At 38.3% G+C, this 20,371-nt stretch overlaps 1 protein-coding gene and 1 long non-coding RNA gene across 2 annotated transcripts; both read left to right on the forward strand.

The window, feature by feature from the left end:
- The first annotated feature begins 10,101 nt into the window (after positions 1 to 10,101).
- On the forward strand, positions 10,102 to 18,627 carry serinc1 (serine incorporator 1). The gene is made up of 10 exons (XM_088627004.1): positions 10,102 to 10,264; positions 12,882 to 13,043; positions 13,309 to 13,502; positions 14,148 to 14,227; positions 14,536 to 14,673; positions 15,319 to 15,488; positions 15,571 to 15,661; positions 16,222 to 16,363; positions 16,774 to 17,001; positions 17,376 to 18,627. Exons 1-10 carry the CDS (start codon positions 10,226 to 10,228, stop codon positions 17,512 to 17,514), a joined length of 1,383 nt encoding a protein of 460 aa, XP_088483130.1. The 5' UTR covers positions 10,102 to 10,225; the 3' UTR covers positions 17,515 to 18,627.
- Positions 10,272 to 12,378, forward strand: LOC148675607 (uncharacterized). The gene is made up of 2 exons (XR_015935551.1): positions 10,272 to 10,828; positions 11,816 to 12,378. It is a non-coding gene; the product is annotated as an uncharacterized LOC148675607 (long non-coding RNA).
- Positions 18,628 to 20,371: the final 1,744 nt, after the last annotated feature.

Below are 20,371 nucleotides of genomic sequence, written 5' to 3' on the forward strand. Positions count from 1 at the left end.
AAATGCAAATAAGCGCTGATTTATGTGAGAAACCAATAAACCTTCTCAAAAGAAAAAGAAAAAATACACCAGAGAGCCAAGGGAAAGGTAACTTTCAGTGTGATATTAACCCTAAACAAAAAGATTAAGCACATGTAAAGAATAAACCTTTAAAGGACAAAGTTACATATCGAAGCCGTTGTTTCTATCAACTCTTGCCAATAACTCCTCTTATATGCTCTGGCACAAGAGTGAAAAGAAGATTGGAATTGCAAGAAATGTTTTCAGGGATGTGAGAAGGAGTGTGTGGATAGAAAGAGAAACACTACACAAATAATTATTTCCATTTCAACTAAAGGAGCAAGGGGAACGCCTCTGGATTTGCATTTTCTTTTAAGAAGATTAATGCATTTTCAGAGTAAATAATTGGTTTGCCATATTTTCTGTCATACTGTATGTGTTTCAGTATGTTTGTCCAGAAGTATCAATTATGATAAATAAACTCTTTATATTAGTACCATTTGCAGGGTTTTTAACTTATATGAGTCAGGATATTGCTTGCCACTTTAGAATAAAATGATTGGATGGAATAATCTCCTTGAGATGGCTAGACATTTTAAAAATCATGCCTTTCAGAATTCTTATTAGTATTCAGAGGCACATGTTCTCTTTCCTTTTAAATTGTGTCTCAGAGCTTGTTACACGCTTGTGTAATACTCACTGGATGCCAGTTGAACACTTGTTGCATGCTTTTATACATTTAATGGAAAACTTTGAATATAAAGACCTACTAACCTACTATACAGTATATGCATACATTATATGCTAAGCATATTCTTAGCACAAGTATGTTCAAGCAAACCCTAAATTAAGCTTGTTGTTAAGTAATTTCTTCACACCATTTGCAAATATCTTTCCGATCACCAAATTGCAGAGAATCAGGATTAATGTTTTGAAAATGTGTAAACTGAATCGTCTCACGCTTTATAAATGACTATGCTTGACTCTGGGTTAGGCATCGTACTGTTTTACTTATCCACAAATGGGTTGCTTCCCCCTGTTATAAATACACCTCCACAACATCTGCCAGGCACAAAACATGTTCTGTATGTAGTCTTGTTTGGTCAAATACACTAGAAATAATAACAATTGCAATATAATTGTAGTATTAATATAAATTAAGATGACAAATGAAAGGGAGCATACAGTACTTTAATTTAGATTAAATTTGCACTATGTATAGTCTTCAAAATATACATAAAGAATGCAAAGGAGTCTAGAATTAAATATTTGGTTTAAGTAAAGGTCAGTATCCACTTGTATCCATTGTCTGAGAGCCGCTGGTTCCTGGTAATTACTGCAGCAGCCCAGAGAGAATCCGAACAGGACACCAGTCACTTCAAGGCACACACACTGAGGGAGAGCTTAGAGGCAACAATGCACCTATACAGCATGTGTTTGCTGTAATGGTTCTTGGGGTTTCTGCCCTTGAGCTCCTTCCCTGCCAGTTCATCCCTAACTGCCTGGGCACGAACCCAGGTCTCTGGAGTCACACAACAGGAAACTTGCTGGCTGAGCTAAAAGAGACCTCCCCCAGCCCAGGCGTCTGACATCCCTGTTATACGCAGGGAATTATTCGTTACATTGGAAAAAAACAGAACAGCTGTCAAAGACCCACAGGAACATGGGGGGAACATGCAAACTCCTCCATAGAGAAGGCACTCCAGCCTGGAAGCGAAGATGTAATCTTCAGTCAGGGCTAAGAGGAAGCAGCAATATATGCCAGGCCACTGTGCAACTCCGGTAGCCAATTCAAATCAGCTCTACTGTACAAGGGGTTTCAGTGTAGTGGTGAACACAGCATGCTGTACTCCACAAGGAACAAAACTGTGGGAAAGGTTTGAATGAAGCAGCAAATACAGTGAATATCAAAGGTCTAGACACCCTTGTTGAAATTCCAGCTTTTTGTTGACATACAGGCTGAAATCAAGACAACTCATGTCAGACCTTTTTCACCTTTAATAAGATCTTGTAACAAACATTTGATCCATTTGTTTTTCACTTAAATAATGTTCATTAATTAACAATTCAGAATGTTTGTATAGTCTATAGTATAGTTGTATACTCAGTCTATAGTTCCTTCCTGCTTTAAGAAAACCACCATTGTCCCCGTTCCTAAGAAACCCAGAGTCAGCTGCCTGAATGAATACCGCCCTGTTGCCCTCAAATCAGTTATCATGAAGTGCTTCGAGCAGCTGGTTAAAATATATATCACCTATCACGTATCGCCAGAACAGGTCAACAGAAGATGCTATTACCACCGCCCTCCAAACTGCCCTCTCACACCTGGATCAGAAAGGAACATATGTGAGAATGCTGTTTGTTGATTACAGCTCAGCATTCATTACCATAGTGCCCTCAAAGCTCGTCATCAAGCTCCAGGACCCGGGACTGAACACCTCCCTCTGTAATTGGATCCTGGACTTCTTGACAGAACGTCCGCAGGTGGTGAGGGTGGGCACCAACATATCCTCTACTCTGACTTTAAACACTGGAGCCCCCCAAGGCTGTGTGCTTAGCCCTGTCCTCTACTCCTTATTTACCCATGATTGTGTCGCCAGGCATAACTCAAACTCCATCATTAAGTTTGCGTACGATACAACAGTCATCGGCCTGATCACAGATGGTGAAGAGTCTGCGTACAGGGAGGAGGTTGAAACCCTGGCAGCATGGTGCCAGGAGAACAACCTCTCTCTGAACATCAGTAAGACTAAGGAGATGATTGTGGACTATAGGAAACACCAGGGAGGAGATCACACACCTATCTACATTAATGGGACTGCATTGGAGAGGGTGAGCAGTTTTAAGTTCCTGGGAGTTAATATCTCAGAGGACTTAACCTGGACCCACCACACCAACACCGTGGTCAAGACAGCACGGCAGCACCTGTTCTTTCTCCGCAGGCTAAAGAAGTTCGGCATGCCATCACATATCCAGGCCAACTTCTACAGTTGCACTATTGAGAGCATCCTGACTGGCTGCATCACTGCCTGGTATGGGAGCTGCTCTGCCCGGGACCGCAAAGTACTGCAGAGGGTGGTGAAGTCAGCGCAGCTCATTACCGGCTGTGAGCTACCAAACATCCAGGATATCTACTCAGCTAGATGTCTGAAGAAGGCCAGGTCCATTCTCAAGGACCCCAGTCATCCCAGTCACAAACTGTTTTCCCTCCTACCGTCTGGTAAACGGTACCAAAGCATTCGGTCCAAGTCCAACAGACTACAGAACAGCTTCTACCTCCAGGCAATAAGACTGCTAAATAGCCCACCTGCAGCTCCTTTAGCAAATCACCTGTAATGGCTACATGGACACACAGTTTTCACTGTATTCATCTTACTGCACTACTTGTATATATTGCATACACCATGGACACATCGCAGCTCTACTCATATTGAGTTTTATTCCGTTTCTATTACATCTATTATTATGTAACCTTATTTTCATAATCTCAATTTTGTGATTTTTGTGATTTTGTTTGTGATTTTGTGATTTTTCTGAGCTTGCGGAAAAGAAATGTCATTGCCACCAACTACTGCTGCACGCTGTATTGTCGTGCATTTGATAAATAAACTTTGATTTGATTTGATTTTGATTTGAGTAGATCAGTTAGGCTATACTGTAGTATGTCATTATTATTGCCCCTTTTATGGAATTGGACAACAAAGTGTTCAAAACCTTTTTTTAAGTTTTATTACACTTTCATCTTTTCCATGTTTCTTTGGTTTCTGAATAGTAAACAATTAAATACAATAATTTACAATGAAATGTAAGAAGCCTAGGTTATAGACAGAGCTTATCCAGATATTATAATGTTTTAAAACCTGTCAGTATCATTTACTACAATATCGGACAAAGATGAAGCTTTTCAATTTTCTAGTTTCAAACAACTCATCCATCCCTTGCCTACATCAGGGTTACTGTATGTTTGTGATATGTTGCTGTCACTGATTTTCTAGAAGAAAAATACGTTTTGTGCTCTGGTACTATATGTTCCTCCAGCTTGAAAACAGGCTGCTGTAAAACAATAAGTGAAGAAACCTATAGATCAACATGTCCTTAGTAATTGTAAATATTTTTTATACCTCTTTTAAGGTTTTATTGCCATCACTGTCACTGTGCCATAGGACACTACACTGCATTTTTGTCTATATTGGTCCCTTTTCCTGTTTACTATATTATAGATTTACTATGAACTTAATGCTAAACATGTTGTTGGATATAATTCTGATTATGGTCAACGTTACCTAATGTCTTACTAAGATGCACCAAAGGCCATATTATATTGTAGAATATGTATGCTTAAATCATGCTACCTGGACCTTAACATCTGATGTTAAAGTTGTATAAACCAGAGGTTATATTATTTTGTTCTTAGCATAAGATTGCTCCGTTTTAAAGTCCGATGAGTGTGACTTCATAATCTTGAATTTACTAATGCTTTAGTCAGAAATGTTGGTGTACTTTATTATTACACTGTTTGAACCTTATATTTGAAGTTCAATTAAACTATCATTTTTCAATTACATACTTTTTTATCTACATTTAGAATCATCATTACGCTTACACACCAGTAAGTTTACCTGATTAGGAAAACATAATATCCTAGTTCTCATCTAAGAACCTGAGAATGCATACAGGGGAGAGGAGGACAAAGTACAGGCGGATTCCTCCCACCCGTCCACCTTCCACCCATCCATTCTTTAACACATCTCAGTGAGCTGGAGAGACGTGGCCCATCCCTTACAGACAGCACTGCATGTCTTGAACAGCTCAGCAGTCTGCAGACTTTCCCCCTGTTGCAATTACTACATGTGAGGTATCATTTAGTAAAAACTGTTGTGCTGTGGTGTGGTTCCTCCAGCCTTAAATCAGGGTGCTGCCTGTCACCTGTAAATATAGGGTGCGTTATAAGATCTTACTGTTAACAAACTTTTACATACATTTGTTCCAGTGTACGTGAGGGACATTCGCACAAGAATACTCTCTCTTTTCGGGTTGAGCAGATGTTCGTTGTGTGTGTCAGTGCTCAAAATCCTGGCTACAAACTGGATTTTATTTTCTCTAGAGATTGTTTTTGCCCTTCACTCTTAGTTTTTCACCTTCTCTACACTCTTTCACTTTGAGCCATATAGGTCCTTCTGTCTAAAATCAAGGTGTTTTGGCATGACCATCGCACATTTTCCTGAAATATGTTCTATAGAGGTTGAATTTAAGGCAAAGATTCAACACATGGAATAGTTTTTGAAATTCCTGTTCTTTATGAATGCTGCCTAACAACCTCTCTAGGAATTATTATTTTTGTCTCTTGTGTCTTACCCAGTGATTACAAGCCTCGTAACCCAGAGACAGCTAGGCAAATACCTTCTTATACTTTGTTGACTCCTCTCTCTCCTCTAGTGGACCGTAGCAGATTTTGTGGAAATCTGTGTGTGTCTTTAAAAAAAGAAAATGTTTTCTTCTATTTTCAAGCTTGACTTTTCTGTTACAGAAGGAATTTAATCTTCTCTCTGAAATGACTTTCTTTGTCCTCCTGATAACGAATGATAGAACTTTCAATTATAGAAAAAAATGACTTGAGAATGCAACAGCTTCTCCTCCAGTTAATAGGAATAGGAGGAGTATAAAAATAGAAGGTTCCCAGAAATAACCTTGCTGTGACTGTGAGGCATCTTAGCTGTTATCATTCATGTCGATCTCTGTGTTTTCTGATCCGTGTGTTTTGTGTAAATGAATTAAACAGAATCCTTGCTGAAGGCTCTGCCTGTCTTTATTATTCATCTTTAATGCTGATGACCAGAAGACAGTGCTTTCTTCAGGGTTGTGTAAGAAGGGGTCAGGTGAATGCTATGGGGCTTGATAAGCGAGTATGAAGTGGTACTGTATATGGAGAGAAATGTTGAACATTTGTGTGTGCAGTTGTTGTTGTGTTTGTTCCATTAAGTGTAAAGAACAATTCTGCAGCAAATCTGTGTCGGAAATGTCACAACTTAGGCTACATAACAAGCTGATTGACCAAACATGTCAAGGGGACATCTGATAAAACAAATGACACCAACATGCAGTATTTGCATTTTCTTTCTGTTATTTTTACTCTTAGACAAAAACAAATCACAGCTTGCTGAATTGTATTAAATATAGAACAAAATAAGTAAGTATATTTCTTTGGTTATGTATTTGGTACATATTTGGAATCATAGGTAAAAGGTAGGGGTCATTAAAAATAATATTTCATAGAACATTGTTCCATTAGAACTTCAGATTTTAAACATGGGCTAAGATTATATTAAATATTAATTTATGTTAAATATTAATTGATTTTACAAATTGCTGTAATGCAGTTAATTGGTGTGCATATCAAATTGGTTATATTTCTTTTTTTTTCTCACTAATTTTATTTTCTGCCTATTTGTTCATGTGAGTGCAACAATATTGTTACAGAGTAAAGATCAAATCAGCTTTAGAATTAAACACATTGGAAAGAAAATACCTATACATGTATTGCCTTTGACACATACGGTTTTTGATTAACAGTAATCAGCAATTGGATGTCTAATATCTTGTTCAGTGGACAATGTTAGAGGCATCTGAACTGTAATGAACTGTGTGAATTTGGATAAAATGTTCTCTCAAATACCACTGGTATTGCTTCTCTTTACTGCCTTTGTGTATTTTGAATCGCTAGGTGTAGTACCTAGATATTTCAATTAATTTACAACATTAGCCCAATACATTTTAGAAATTGAGTAGAAAGGATTTCTAGAAGATGAAAACTTCACAGGTGGCTTAGTGACTTAGTGACTTAGTGACTTAGTGCTGTAGCTTTTCAATAATTCATTCACAATAGCTATAAAGCTAAAACACTGCAAAAAATCAATTAAATAGGAAATGAAATTCTGATGCATCTCAACATGCTCTAACCCAGCTCAGAGGATAATAGTATAACAGAAAGCCTACATACATCCATTGCATGCCTTTAAACAATTTCAATATCAGTAATTGAACTTACATTATATCTTAAAATAATCCTGTGCAAGACACTGAGATGTTAGTTTAATTCTATTAAATAAGACATTATTCAGTCTCTTAGCTCTTAAATTCCAGCTTTGCAGACTTAATTGATATAATGTAAAACAAGAAGATTATACTGACTGCAGCTTGACTCATTCTTTATTCAGAAAACATTTTCTTATTGCTTATTCTATTTCTTATTATCAAATAATGCTGAACAGTCTTACAGTATCTTTTGAAAGTAGATTAGTTTGATTTTGTAGTTTTGGAAGCTCTGGCATTTTTCTATTATCATCCCTAAAGATGAAAAGTCTCAGTGCTCTGTTGGGCCCATGACACAGGCAAGCTCCATAAGAGACAGAGCAGAACTCCAGTAACCCAATGCCCATTAATCACCAGCAGATGCTGCACTCTGCCCAGTGGTATTGACTTCTCTGCTGTAATCAATGACTCCTTACAGTACCTACACATTGTTTACACAGCTTGATGAACATTATCTGCAGTCTTCTGAAAACACACATTCCTACCTCCCTGATTTTGTGATTTTTTTCATTCATTTATTTTGTTAAATAAATTAAATCGTTCTTAACCTTTTTGATTAAAGGGAAGTAACACTTACTAAAGGTATAATATAGATAAGATCACTTTATTGGTCATATACAATTTCTTGCATTAGGAATTTATCTTTTCGCATACCCCAGTTTGCTCTCCATGAGACACACAGTCACACAGACGGGTAGAGAGAGTTTGGGGTCAGAGCACAGGGTCAGCCATTTATCCTCCGCTAGCTGGAAGGGGATATGGATCTCATATTAGCACTTGGGGGAACTCTCATAGGCAATGGCATTGATCTTGATAGATTATGTTTGTAACCAGAGAGGTTACTACATTGTGAAACACATTCCAACACTGCTGGAACTGATCATTCTGGCTTAGTTATATACAAGAGAACGCTATCAGCATGAAGGGAGGTTTTGGGTTATGATGTGGTATTAAATGTTATCAAGAATTTAAATGCTATCAACAATGGCATAGCTTTAGACTACAGTATATACTGTACCTAATGTGCATCTAATGTGTAATTTAGCTGTTAGGAAACAAAATGGCCATTTAACACAACACACTTTCGCTACTAACAAATTACACACAGCACTCAAATCATAGACAACATAATGATATACCATATATATTGAACCTAGATATACAAGATATAAAATGTCAGTGCACTCTGATTCATACATGTCAGTTTGAGCTTTTATTAAGGGTTTTACTGATTTTGACTTATTCAGCCTTTCAGAAGCCCACGGTATTTTTTGGATAATCATACATCTCTTTGCTTTTGAGTGTACTGCATTCTCAAAAAGGTGTTTATTTGCATGGTGAGCGAGAGCAGTTGATCCACTTTTATTTTTATACTGTATGACTACGCTCAAGCATTTTCCAATAAACATTCTTGAAGTAAAAGGAATTCTTAAGAAGACTGCTTACTTTTAATTCTAGATAGAGTCTTGCATTTTCTATGGCAATGATCTTTACAAAGTAGCTATCCAGGCACTCTCCATTTTCTCTGGGTGGCATACATCAAACTAAAATTGATTTAGTATTTAGAGGTTTTAAAGCTAAAATTGATCTTTTATCCCTTATCATGGTCATCATCTGATTCTAAAATTTACAAAGGTATTGATACCAAATTATTCAATTTAAGCTTCATTCAATAATTAATTTAAATTGTTTTACCTTGGTAAAAATAAGACTGCAAAATAGATATTTTTAACACATTCAAATTCCAGATTCTAGAAAGGGAAAATTGCATAATAAAGTGGATTTGCCAGTTATGAAAAAAACTCAATAAAAAGAAAAATTATACCTCCTAAAAATAAAACAATAATCAATTCATTTTTTTTCCATCTGTTCCTACATATTCGCTTATTATATTGAACACAGAAGCACAGAAGCAACTTGCAGAGTGCTTTATCTGATTAAACTGGGCACAAGACAACATAGACAATTTGTTTTAGTTGGACATTGAAATGCCTACAATTTGATAATCCTGTTTAGCTGTCATAACTACAAATATGGCATGAATATGTCATAACTATCCTGCCCTAGTAGCCCATAGTAAACCAGTCAAGCAGCTACCTTAAAATAAAACTTGAAAAATGTACTGAGGAAGCTGAGGTCACTAATAAAATTAAAGTGCATTAAAATGTATTAGTAAGAGCTTTTGAACCTATTAAATGTTAGAGGATCATGATTTTGATCTAAAGGAGCTGAAGAGTGAAACCAGCAGCATATTCTGGGACTCGATTAAGGCTGAATGGTTAAGAGTCTGAGGGAAACCTCCCAAAACATGTGACAGACAAATTTCCCAGAAATACGTCCTAGTAAGCAGGACATATCCTGGCCAAATTTCCTCCTGGCCTTTACCAATCATGGCCTCCTAATAATCCCCATCTCTGAACTGGCTTCATCACTCTGGTCTCCTCCCCACTGAGAGCTGGTGTGTGGGGAGTGTTCTGGCGCACTATGGCTGCCGTTGCATCATCCGGGTGGGGCTGCACACTGGTGGTGGAGGGGATCCCCATGACCTGTAAAGCGCTTTGAGGGGAGTGTCCAGAAAAGCGCTATATAAGTGTAAGGAATTATTATTATTAAATGTTCTCAAAAAAGGCTTCATCTAATTCAAATGTATTATTTCCTTTTTTTCCATTGCATTTCACAAAACGTTGAGAGGAATGTATGTCCAACACAGATTAGCTTCAACTCTTTTTATGAGGTCCTTGAAGGACTGATACCGCGTTTTTACATCTAACAATGAATCTTTAATTATACAGACAAAGCTGAATACCCTCGGCTCAAAGACATGCATTAGAAAAAAAAATCAAATATGCCACAGCCCCATTTGCGTTCCATTAGATTTTTAAAAAATCCTTGTAATGTTTTTAGCAGTTTGTGTTATAAGAACGCGCTCATTTATTTCACTCCTGAGAAACAACAGAAACTGGCGTATATGATAATTCAGTAATTATTATTGAGTGTCGCTGTTCAACAACCAGCGGAAGTGCGTCAGCCGGGGGCGGTGTCTGAAACGGAAACGGCTCGGGGACTGTAAACAGTCAGCGGATCGTGAGTCTCCATTTTCAACAACAGAGGCTGGTTAGAATAGGAGAGCAGCGACATGGGGTCTGTCCTCGGACTCTGTTCCATGGCAAGCTGGGTGAGAATATATTCCTGTTCACGATTTTTACAATAAATATAGAAGTTGGGGTTTGCATCGCTAGACGTGCGCAGATCTTGCTTCTTGAAATGAAAGAGAAAGCGTGTCCGTGGTGAGATGATGAGACAGTGAAATATGGTGCTTGGCCCTCCGGCGAGGACAGCAGGGGAAAATACCGATTCTTTATGCCTCACGGAAAGCACACCGTTCACCCGATCTGGCTTTCTGTCATTATGGTTAAAATATAAACCTCACATTTTGTTTAATTTGGAATCGGCGATGTAGGACGTGCAGTCAGGATTTGTGCTTTAAACGTAGCGGTTTCACTTTTTTTATTTTACTGTTCAGTTCCTCTTGTTTATGTAGTTTGTGCGTAGTTGAACAAGGTGTGGGGATCCAACGGTAAAGAAAGGAGAAACGTCAGCACGGAAGGCGACTCTCGGGGACTTGTGACAGCGTAAACATACGTCCATTTGGTATTTGAGACTCTTGCGTGTGCATCCTGGGGCAGTTGGAAAGGCTGAATACTTGAGGTGCATCTCAAGACCATCACTTCTCTTGCAGGTTTGCTACCTAAGGCTGCAATTGTGTGTTCACTGGGTGTGTCTGCCCCTCGGCCTCTCTTGGATCATGGCCGGACCTTCTGCTCCACGACAGTGTGTCTGTGAACTGCAATCGTTATAGCCTCAACTGTTTATATTTATGTAACGCGCAAATGCATTCTTGTATCACAAGAATCTTATGTCATAAAGAGTTGCTGAATTACAAGAAAAGGTGATGTTCGGAGCTTTCTTGGATCAAGCTGTTAGAGAATATAAAGGCTGCGGTATTAATGCGATTGTGACGCTTGCGTACAGTCATTTAATTAAGAATGCAAATCTAGTACCTCGGATCAGCAAACATCCAGTCTGTCTGAAAGGTTCTCATGTTTTTTTCATGTCTTCTGATCCACGATTAAAATGTGCACTCGATAGGTTAGATTGTACAATAAACTGAAACTGAGATCATACCCATTTTTATCAACTCCAGCATCAATCTGACGGATATCATAAATCTCGCTTTCTCACTTTGTCGTGGTGCAAATCGTTGCTGGCTTTTCTACAAAACATGATGGGTTGCTTATTTTTATTAATTTTAATACGCAAGTGCTCAGAATACAAGTGTTTCATCAGTAGGTCTAGATTGTTTGTATTTTGATTACTGGACTTTCAAATATATAAAATAATAAAATACTTTGTTGCCATCAGGTATTTTTAGTGCAGCGATGTTATGGATTTAAGTATTTGTGGTCAGATTATAATTTGGTTAATATGGCAAATTATTGCAGTTTTGTGCATATGAGGTTTCTTTGTTAATTATATAGTTCAATTTTCTAAAACAAGAATATTCAAATTTCCGTTACATATTGGCACTACATAGATAAGTATTAATTATGTTACCTGAAAGAAGGTACATATTTGGATTTTAAGTAAGTTTAAATGTTCTAGATGTTTCTTCTGTCTTAACTGTCAGAAATGTTAGATTTTCTCCCTTTCTGTTTTTTTCTTGAAGCTGTCTTGGTATTGCTACATAGTCAGTCACTTCAGTGAAGCACCAGTCAAGTGGAGGTGTACATCATCCATGGCTGATGTGACATACATGGTCAAAAAACGTACCTGTGTGGTTTGTTTTTGAAAATAAGAACTCTGGTCAGTGGTTAGTCTGACCATCTTGCCCTTCAAAAGTATATTGGTAATGTGAGTGTTTGGCGTTTGAAAGATTTGCCTGCATATCTTGCTTTTAATTATAATGCACTTTATGGGAGACACTGAATCTGCCCTGGACTGCTCCCACCATCACCATTGTTACACTCGGCCGAAACTGCCGACATTCCTGGTGGAGCGCCGCTCGAGGACTTGTGCAGAGAGCTTCTGAATGGTGGTTAAAGCAGAGCGTTGTGATTTGACTTAAAACATTCAGAGAAAGCAAAAACCATATCCAGATTCCTTAAGCACTAAATGGCCTCATTTGTAGGAGAGCTGATTTGGCACAGGTGGGGAGATGATTTATTTGGTAAACATCAAGCCTGGTGAAAAGTCTCATGCTTATAGTTTGTGTTAGTTCTTAGACTTTTATTCTGTATTTGTTTTTTTGTTTTTAAATCTCACTTTCCTTTGTTAGCCAAAGGGTTATTTTACAATTAAAATGAAACATTCTCGGTTGCCACACTGCTCAAGGTGATGGGTTATAATGTGGGCTGTTGGTGTAATTTCTTTCCTTCATGGTTGTTTTGACTTGACTTGCAGAAATCGGATCAGGCGGCTTTAAGTTAATGACCTGCAGTAAACAGGCTCTTGGCAAGGCAAGAAGCACATGTTCTGGCATTGCTTTTTAGTCCTGTGATGCTAAGGACATCCACCGCACAGCTTAGCGAACATCCTTGTAAGTTCAGTGGCTGAATATAACACATAAAAGGCAATATAAGAAGTTAGTTGCGATACCCTGACTTCATTTACAGAGAGCAATGCTCAGGAAAAATCATATCCGTCCTCTTTCTAAACCTCTTTTTGTTTTTAGTCATCTACAGGGACACAAAATAGCAGTGTTGCTCAAGTTGTGAATTTCCCTTGCTTTTCAGATTCCTTGCCTGTGTGGCAGTGCGCCCTGCCTGCTGTGCCGATGCTGTCCTAGTGGAAACAACTCCACGGTCACTCGGCTCATCTATGCCTTCTTCCTCCTGCTGGGGGTCGGCGTGGCCTGTATAATGCTGATGCCCGGGATGGAAGGACAGTTAAAGAAGGTACTGTTGTTGTGTTTAATTTTGCTGTGTATGTGTCGCAGTAAAAAATCATGAAGTATAATTTTTATCTTGTTTATTGTTTAATTGCAGCTTCTCCATGACTAAATCCTATTTGACCAACGTCACTGTTGATGGTGTTTTATTCTTGTATTCTGTGTATAATTGCACAGATAGGTCCTAGATCATATTGTTTGACTCAAGTGTGGAGTATACTTCATTTCTGTGAGTACAGTATACACATTGCTATGTTTTTAAAACTCTGCAGATTCCTGGATTTTGCGAAGGAGGCATGGGGACATCCCTTCCGGGCGTTCACGGTCACGTGAACTGTGATGTGCTCGTCGGCTACAAGGCGGTCTATAGGGTGTGTTTCGGCATGGCCATGTTCTTCCTGCTCTTCTCTCTGCTGATGATCAAGGTGAAGAGCAGTCAAGATCCGCGCGCCGCCGTCCATAACGGGTGAGTAGCAGAGGCGCCAGCAGCTCCTCACATTAAATACCATGTCATGGCAATATCTTAGCGTTTAACATGATTTAAATAAAGTTACACTTTAGTTGGAAATATCCGCGGGGACAGTATGAATGTGGTGGAGGGGATCCCCATTACCTGTAAAGCGCTCTGAGTGGAGTGTCCAGAAAAGCGCTTTATAAGTGTAAGCAATTATTATTATTATTATTATTATTATTATTATTATTATTATTATTATTATTATTACTTGTAGGTAGGAGATCAGCTGAGTAGACACCCAATGGGTGTTGAACATGTGGAGCTCCTGTAGGCAACTCAGAAGTAGTCAAAGCATCTGGAGATGGAATCTTGTGTTTCTTCTTAAAATGTTTCAGATTTTCTTCAGAGGCTGGAGAGGGTACAGTGAAACAGGCCACTTGTTTTAATGTTATATGCCAATGTGTGTGCTTTCACAAGACAAGGTCATTGTACTGAGAAGTGTTCCCAGAGGCCTGTTTGAGTATTTGGTGTGATGCACGCATAACTGGTGTATAAAAGACTAGTGTGCTTTCAGATCTAGAGGTTTTTCCCCCAGTTTTTAAAGGTGAAAACTGCTGTATAGAAAAGAATCTCATTCCTTCATTTGTATTTTTTTAGGTTCTGGTTCTTTAAGTTTGCAGCTGCTACAGCCATCACTGTTGGTGCCTTTTTCATTCCTGAAGGACCCTTTACTACTGGTAATATTTTCCCGGCACATTTACAAAACCTGTGTACAGTATGATCTTCCCATGACAGCATATTACTGCAATTGAGGTGATGTACTGAGTGAGTTGTGGTAAAAAATAATGGGTATCTTTATTTTGTGTGTGCGGTATTGCTTAAAGCAGTTTTAATTAATGTGATATTTTTAATATACATATAATATACTTTTTTAATGGAGGTGAGTTTATGTATAGCCCTTTCTCTTTTTAGTTATCTTAAGTACCTGTGTCTGGCTAGCTGCAGATTCTCTCTGAGTGCCCTGTTGTCCTGTCCTGTCCCTCAGTGTGGTTTTATGTTGGAATGGCTGGAGCTTTCTGCTTCATCCTGATCCAGCTGGTCCTGCTCATTGACTTTGCCCACTCCTGGAATGAGTCGTGGGTAGAAAAGATGGAGGAGGGGAACTCCAGGTGCTGGTATGCGGGTAAGGACTGAAAAGAAAGATCAAGTTAAGAAAAGTACACGTAACAGACAGGCGGAACCATTCAGATTTTCTCATCATAGTTTTGGCAGTACTTTATCTCTAAAAGGGAACGGCTTCTTGAATTTCTCCATGCATGAATAACATTTTTTTTTAAAATTGAACTTTTGATAATTGTTGTTGAAACAATATGCTATGAAGGTATCTCACCCATCAATCTTGAAAAATGTATAAAACTGATATTTAATAGATCTAATAAAATGTGTAGACCTTCACTAAATCATAGGAGAACCCAATAACATCAGAAAGTTCAACTCAGGTAGGTGCAGCATAGGTGCACAGACATTTCTCAGGACGTCTGACTTCTGAGTCCTGCTGACAGTAAATATTGTTGTACAACAGTGAAAACTCATTTTTCTGAGAAAGAAATCATTCCCACAATACACAACCACCTGTTACATTATTTACACAAGAACACAAATCCAGGCCATAAAGGTTTAAGAAGGTGTTGTTTAGAACTTGATGCGTAAATTCACACATTTTTAAGTGTAGTGTCTATTTTTTTTTCTGTAAAATTCAAAAAGCCAAAATAAAAGATGATTGTTTCCTTGCCTTGCATTGCTGAGGTTTTATTGTGTTTTTTTGAAGCTCTTCTTTCAGCTACAACTCTGAACTACATTCTTTCTCTGGTTTCCTTGATCCTGTTCTACGTCTACTACACCCACTCTGATGGGTGTACCGAGAACAAAGCCTTCATCAGTGTGAACATGCTGCTTTGCCTTGGTGCCTCTGTGATGTCTATCCTTCCCAAAATTCAGGTATGAAGGTGGTCAGTTTTCCCCTGGCTGCTTGTCTGGTTGCACTGCCACACGCAGTGATGTATTTTTACAATTTTGGCAGGAATCCCAGCCCAGATCTGGTCTGCTGCAGTCTTCTATTGTCACTCTTTACACGATGTACTTGACTTGGTCGGCCATGACCAATGAGCCAGGTAAGACTTGGACATTTTTATGCTGTTTTCTGTGACATGAGAAGATTCGCATGCATGTGATTATATGAACACATAGATTGCATCGTTGTGTACTGTCTTCTTATAACTTGTTAACTTGAGTGGAGTGGGTGCTTTTTGTTTTTATGCTTCTAATTTATGGAACTCGCTACCACTTTTTATTAGGCAGTCAAGCTCAGTACATTGTTTTAAAAAACATTTGAAAATATATCTTTTTAATTTAGCTTTTAATTTAAATGGTTGTTTGTTCTGTCTGTTTATCTTTTTTATTGTTCTTATTTTATTACGACTTTCCTCATTTCTATTTATTTCTTTTTCAAGCATAAATTGATACTTATGTTGCTTTACTGTACTACTGTTTTCCTTTACAACTGAAAGTATATCTGATAATTTTAAGATGTTATTTTTATGCTTGGTTTTTAAAGCACTTTGAGCTGCTTTTTATATGAAAGGTGCACTATAAATAAAGTTGATAATTATTGCATGGACTGTCACCAGGCTGTATGAGTGATGAGTATGTACTGTACTCTTTGGTTTTACAGACAGAAGGTGCAATCCTAGCTTGCTAAGTATAATTGGCTACAACAGCACTGGACCTGCAAGCCAGGGTCAGGTGGTTCAGTGGTGGGATGCTCAGGGAATTGTTGGACTCATACTCTTCCTCCTGTGTGTTCTTTATTCTAGGTATGTGCACGACCCCTGTATATGTGACGCTACGGCTTTAAAAAAATAAGTGATTGTAATGCATGAAAGTACTTTGTTAGTGTTTGTTTTCAACAATAGACTGTATTCTCACTTTTGTCTATTTTCCTATTTACTCTAATGCTTTGCTTGGGATACTTGCATATTATTATATCTGTATCATTGCCACGTATTATAGAAGGGGTTTTCTGTTTGCCAGTCAAGTTTTGTTTTTATTTGAATGCATTGATTTGGTCTGTAACATTAAACACTCTGACCAATGAATCAGATGTAACGCTGAGGAAGAGCAGTAGAAGTCGTGTGTTGGGATCACGTCTTGACACGTTCACTGATTTTCCTGCTGTGGTGTTGAAACGTGTGGCGCCGACTGATCGGCTCTTGTCCCGTCGCAGCATTCGGAACTCGTCAAACAGCCAGGTGAACAGGCTCACTCTGACCAGCGACGAGTCGGCCCTGATAGAGGAAGCGGGCAGCCGCGCCGAGAGCTTCGAGGAAGGAGAGGGCGTGCACCGGGCAGTGGACAACGAGCAAGACGGGGTCACCTACAGCTACTCCTTCTTCCATTTCATGCTTTTCTTGGCTTCTCTTTACATCATGATGACTCTTACCAACTGGTATAGGTAGATGGCCCTTTCTTGTTTTTCACTCTTTTTTATAATGCAGCTACAAAATTGAACGTCAACATAAAGGGGAAAGGATTACATGTAACCTGTCATACAGTGGACCACTGTAGCAGATCCCTTGGTTGCTTTGTCAGAATTGCAATGTGCATCAATATAAATCTTAGGGCAGTATTACCTTAAATACCTGACTGTGGTCATGTAAGCTCTGCCAGTTAGAAAAAGATTGAAAGACGCATTCCCTGGGGAAAGACACACATAGATTTCATTTTAGTCTTCCTAGTTTTTGTGTCCTTTTTAAGTTGCGTTAGATGAGGGCATGGCTGGAAGCACTCCATAATATACAGCTTGTAATTTTTTTCCTTTTTTAACAGTCCTGATGCAACCTATGAAAAAATGACGAGCAAGTGGCCATCAGTGTGGGTGAAGATCTCGTCGAGCTGGATCTGCATTGCCCTCTACGTTTGGACTCTGGTCGCACCGCTGGTTCTCACAAACCGCGATTTTGATTGAGCACGAAGTACTGAAGGCCTAATGTATTAATCACGCTGATGCAGTCTTGTGACTAAGGGAAGTCACGCATCTCAACCTGAATTGTAAATACGTTTGTCCCTGTGGTTTATGCTGTTTCGCTGCATGCAAGAATAGCTATGAGTCCCACGTGTAGCATTTTACGACAGTTAGCATTTAGTGTTTAGCGACTGAACATACCATGGAGGAGTTTCAGAAAGAAAAGAGGAAGGTGTTTGCAGATATGCAGTAGTAAATGGAAGGGTCTTGTGATTCAGAAATGTGATTTGAGTCCTTTCAGAGGATAAGGCACAGGGACAGTGGACTGCTCCCTGGTTATTAGGGAATGGAACTGAAAAGAGGAAGAATAACCCCCAGCCAGGTACAAAATAAAGGATTTGAAATGCATTTTGTAAACAGAATGAGCTGTGGCTGCTATTGACAACTTGCTTATTGTCATGTTACCTTCCTCAATATCTAAATGTTTTCTCATGCATTTGTTCCCAATGCAATTTTGCTGAAGACATGAGGAATTAGAAAAATGTGTGTAGTTCCACTTTTTGTTTAAAGCTTGTATGTCCAGGTAAAGATAACCTTGCAATTTTAATAGTTGCATGCCTTTGACTTTTCCACTAGTAACTAACTTCTTTGAAGTTTGATTTTCACGTGTGTATTTCTGACATGATCATATGTTTGTTTTTTTTGTAAAACATTGAATTTACTTTCAATAATACATTAGAAATGTGAATATATTTTGTTAAATAAGGTGTCAGAGGCATGACCCTTTGTAGCCTGTCTCACAGGTTTCAAAATGGTCCTAAAGTACTGACAGATTATAATTTTTCTTCCATATAACATTTTGTTGTGTAAACTAGACTATAAAACATGTTGCAGTGAGTGTAGGGAGTTATTGAAATATTTTTACCTTGTGTTAAGTGTCAATTAGTGCTTTGCTGACAGGTACCTGTAAAAGCTATAATTTTGAGAAAGCAGGTGAGAGGCGCATTGTGAATCTTGTGGTCGCACTTTATGAGAAAGAATGGATGTTGCTTCTTGCCTTTCTTTTACATGTAAGTGTATTGTAACATTTTGTGATTAAATTCCTTTTAAGGCAAATGGCATCTAATTAATGTAGCTATCCAAAGAGTGCTGTAGATGTAACGTTTTAAAAACGTTTTTCTCTAACCTATCCCTCACCTTTGTCTTGACTTACTAATCATTTTGTCATGACATTTTAAACCCATTTTGACTAAACACTTAATGTGATCCTGAGAAATGCAAGTTCAGCACTGGCACTGTATTTGGAAGGGTTTCAAAGATAATATATAATCAAGTCCTCATAGCTTACGTTAACCACCAGTGCCATGCAAAGCTTTCTCAATGAAAGCAACTCTGAAATTTGGTTTATTGGATTCCCGTTTCTAGTTTTGAAATTGTATCATATAAAAGCCGTAGTTTTGCCATTGAGGGGGGCTAAAATATAACCGCTTTTATTTTTATATGGCTTTTCTTTATCTTTATCACTGTATGTGGTGTGTATTCAAACAAACTTTCTTTTCAGTAGTATCCAATGGGCATTTCAATGCCTGTATTTTAAAGTAAACTCAACTTACACCACACCGGTGTGACCCATTCAGCTGTGCTCTACCAGCTTTCTGCCAGTGTTCAATCGCCACCTTGGAGCAAATGTTTACACTCCTACTCCCTCTAAAGTAGTGAGCTACTGCTGTCTAAGACGGTGTCATTTTACTCAGTAACAGCAACTACCGACCCTGGATAGACAAAATTCACACTAATATGTAACCCAAGTAATGGACTATTAGGAGTAGCCAGTATGGTAAGTTTTCAGCATTTACATTCAAGTAAAATCTATTTAAACTAGAATAACTGCTTTTTGAACCATCTCATTTAATGTAAATCATATCCCTTAACATTAAAACCAGCTGTACTACAGAAATTCCAAAATATGGTAATAGAACAGATGCCTCACTAGAAACAACTAAATATATCCAATTCACTACAAAAAGCAACCAAAAGCATTTGGCAAATCCAAAAATCCTGTTAACGATTAAGGAGCAAAAGCACAAACATGCCTCAAAAAGAACACCAGGAAAACACATACCCCTTCAGTCAGTTTTTCCCTTAATTGGGTAAAAAGGTAAATTGTACAAAAAGAGATTAGAGTGGGAAGGTGCATCAACTCCACAACTGAAACTTCATGGTATCACCCTCAACTTGTCCAATAGCATATTTAAATCTTTAAAGCCAACTGTCTCATTTGGTCTTAAAAGACAGCCAAGGTAAGTGATCACCTGTTAGCCATGTGTCCCATGACACATCTGTCTTAAACTGAGTTTTCTCTTGGGAAGGTTGGTTCCATAGGAAATACATCACTAAATTAAGAACTTATGATCACCGCCCACTATAGACAACAAAAAAATCCTTAGCATATATTTGGATAGTGTCTTCTATATTACAAAAATATCTACAATTGACAGGTGAATTTGGGATGAAAAAACATAATTTGAGGAACTTCTATATTGCTGTTACTGTTGGACAGAGGAGAGGGTTGTGAGATTTGTATGAACTGCTTTGAGCAATGTGCCAGTGAATGTTGTGTAGTTATAACCTCAAAAGCAATCCATATCCCAGGGCCTGTTAGATTTTTGAGCAGAAAGCCAAACACACATTCTTCTGTTCTCAAACGTGTACTTGTTATTATTAAGGATTCTAACAACCCTGAGCCTATCCTGGAACCTTAGACCCAAGGTAGGATCAAACCCTGGGCAGGGTTGGGCAGACATACAGGGACAAGGTAGAGACACCAGGTGTCTAGAGGTGAAAGGAAACCACAAGGAGA

The sequence above is a fragment of the Lepisosteus platostomus genome, chromosome 3 (assembly GCF_059453375.1).
Source record: "Lepisosteus platostomus isolate fLepPlt1 chromosome 3, fLepPlt1.hap1, whole genome shotgun sequence".
NCBI lineage: Eukaryota > Metazoa > Chordata > Actinopteri > Semionotiformes > Lepisosteidae > Lepisosteus > Lepisosteus platostomus.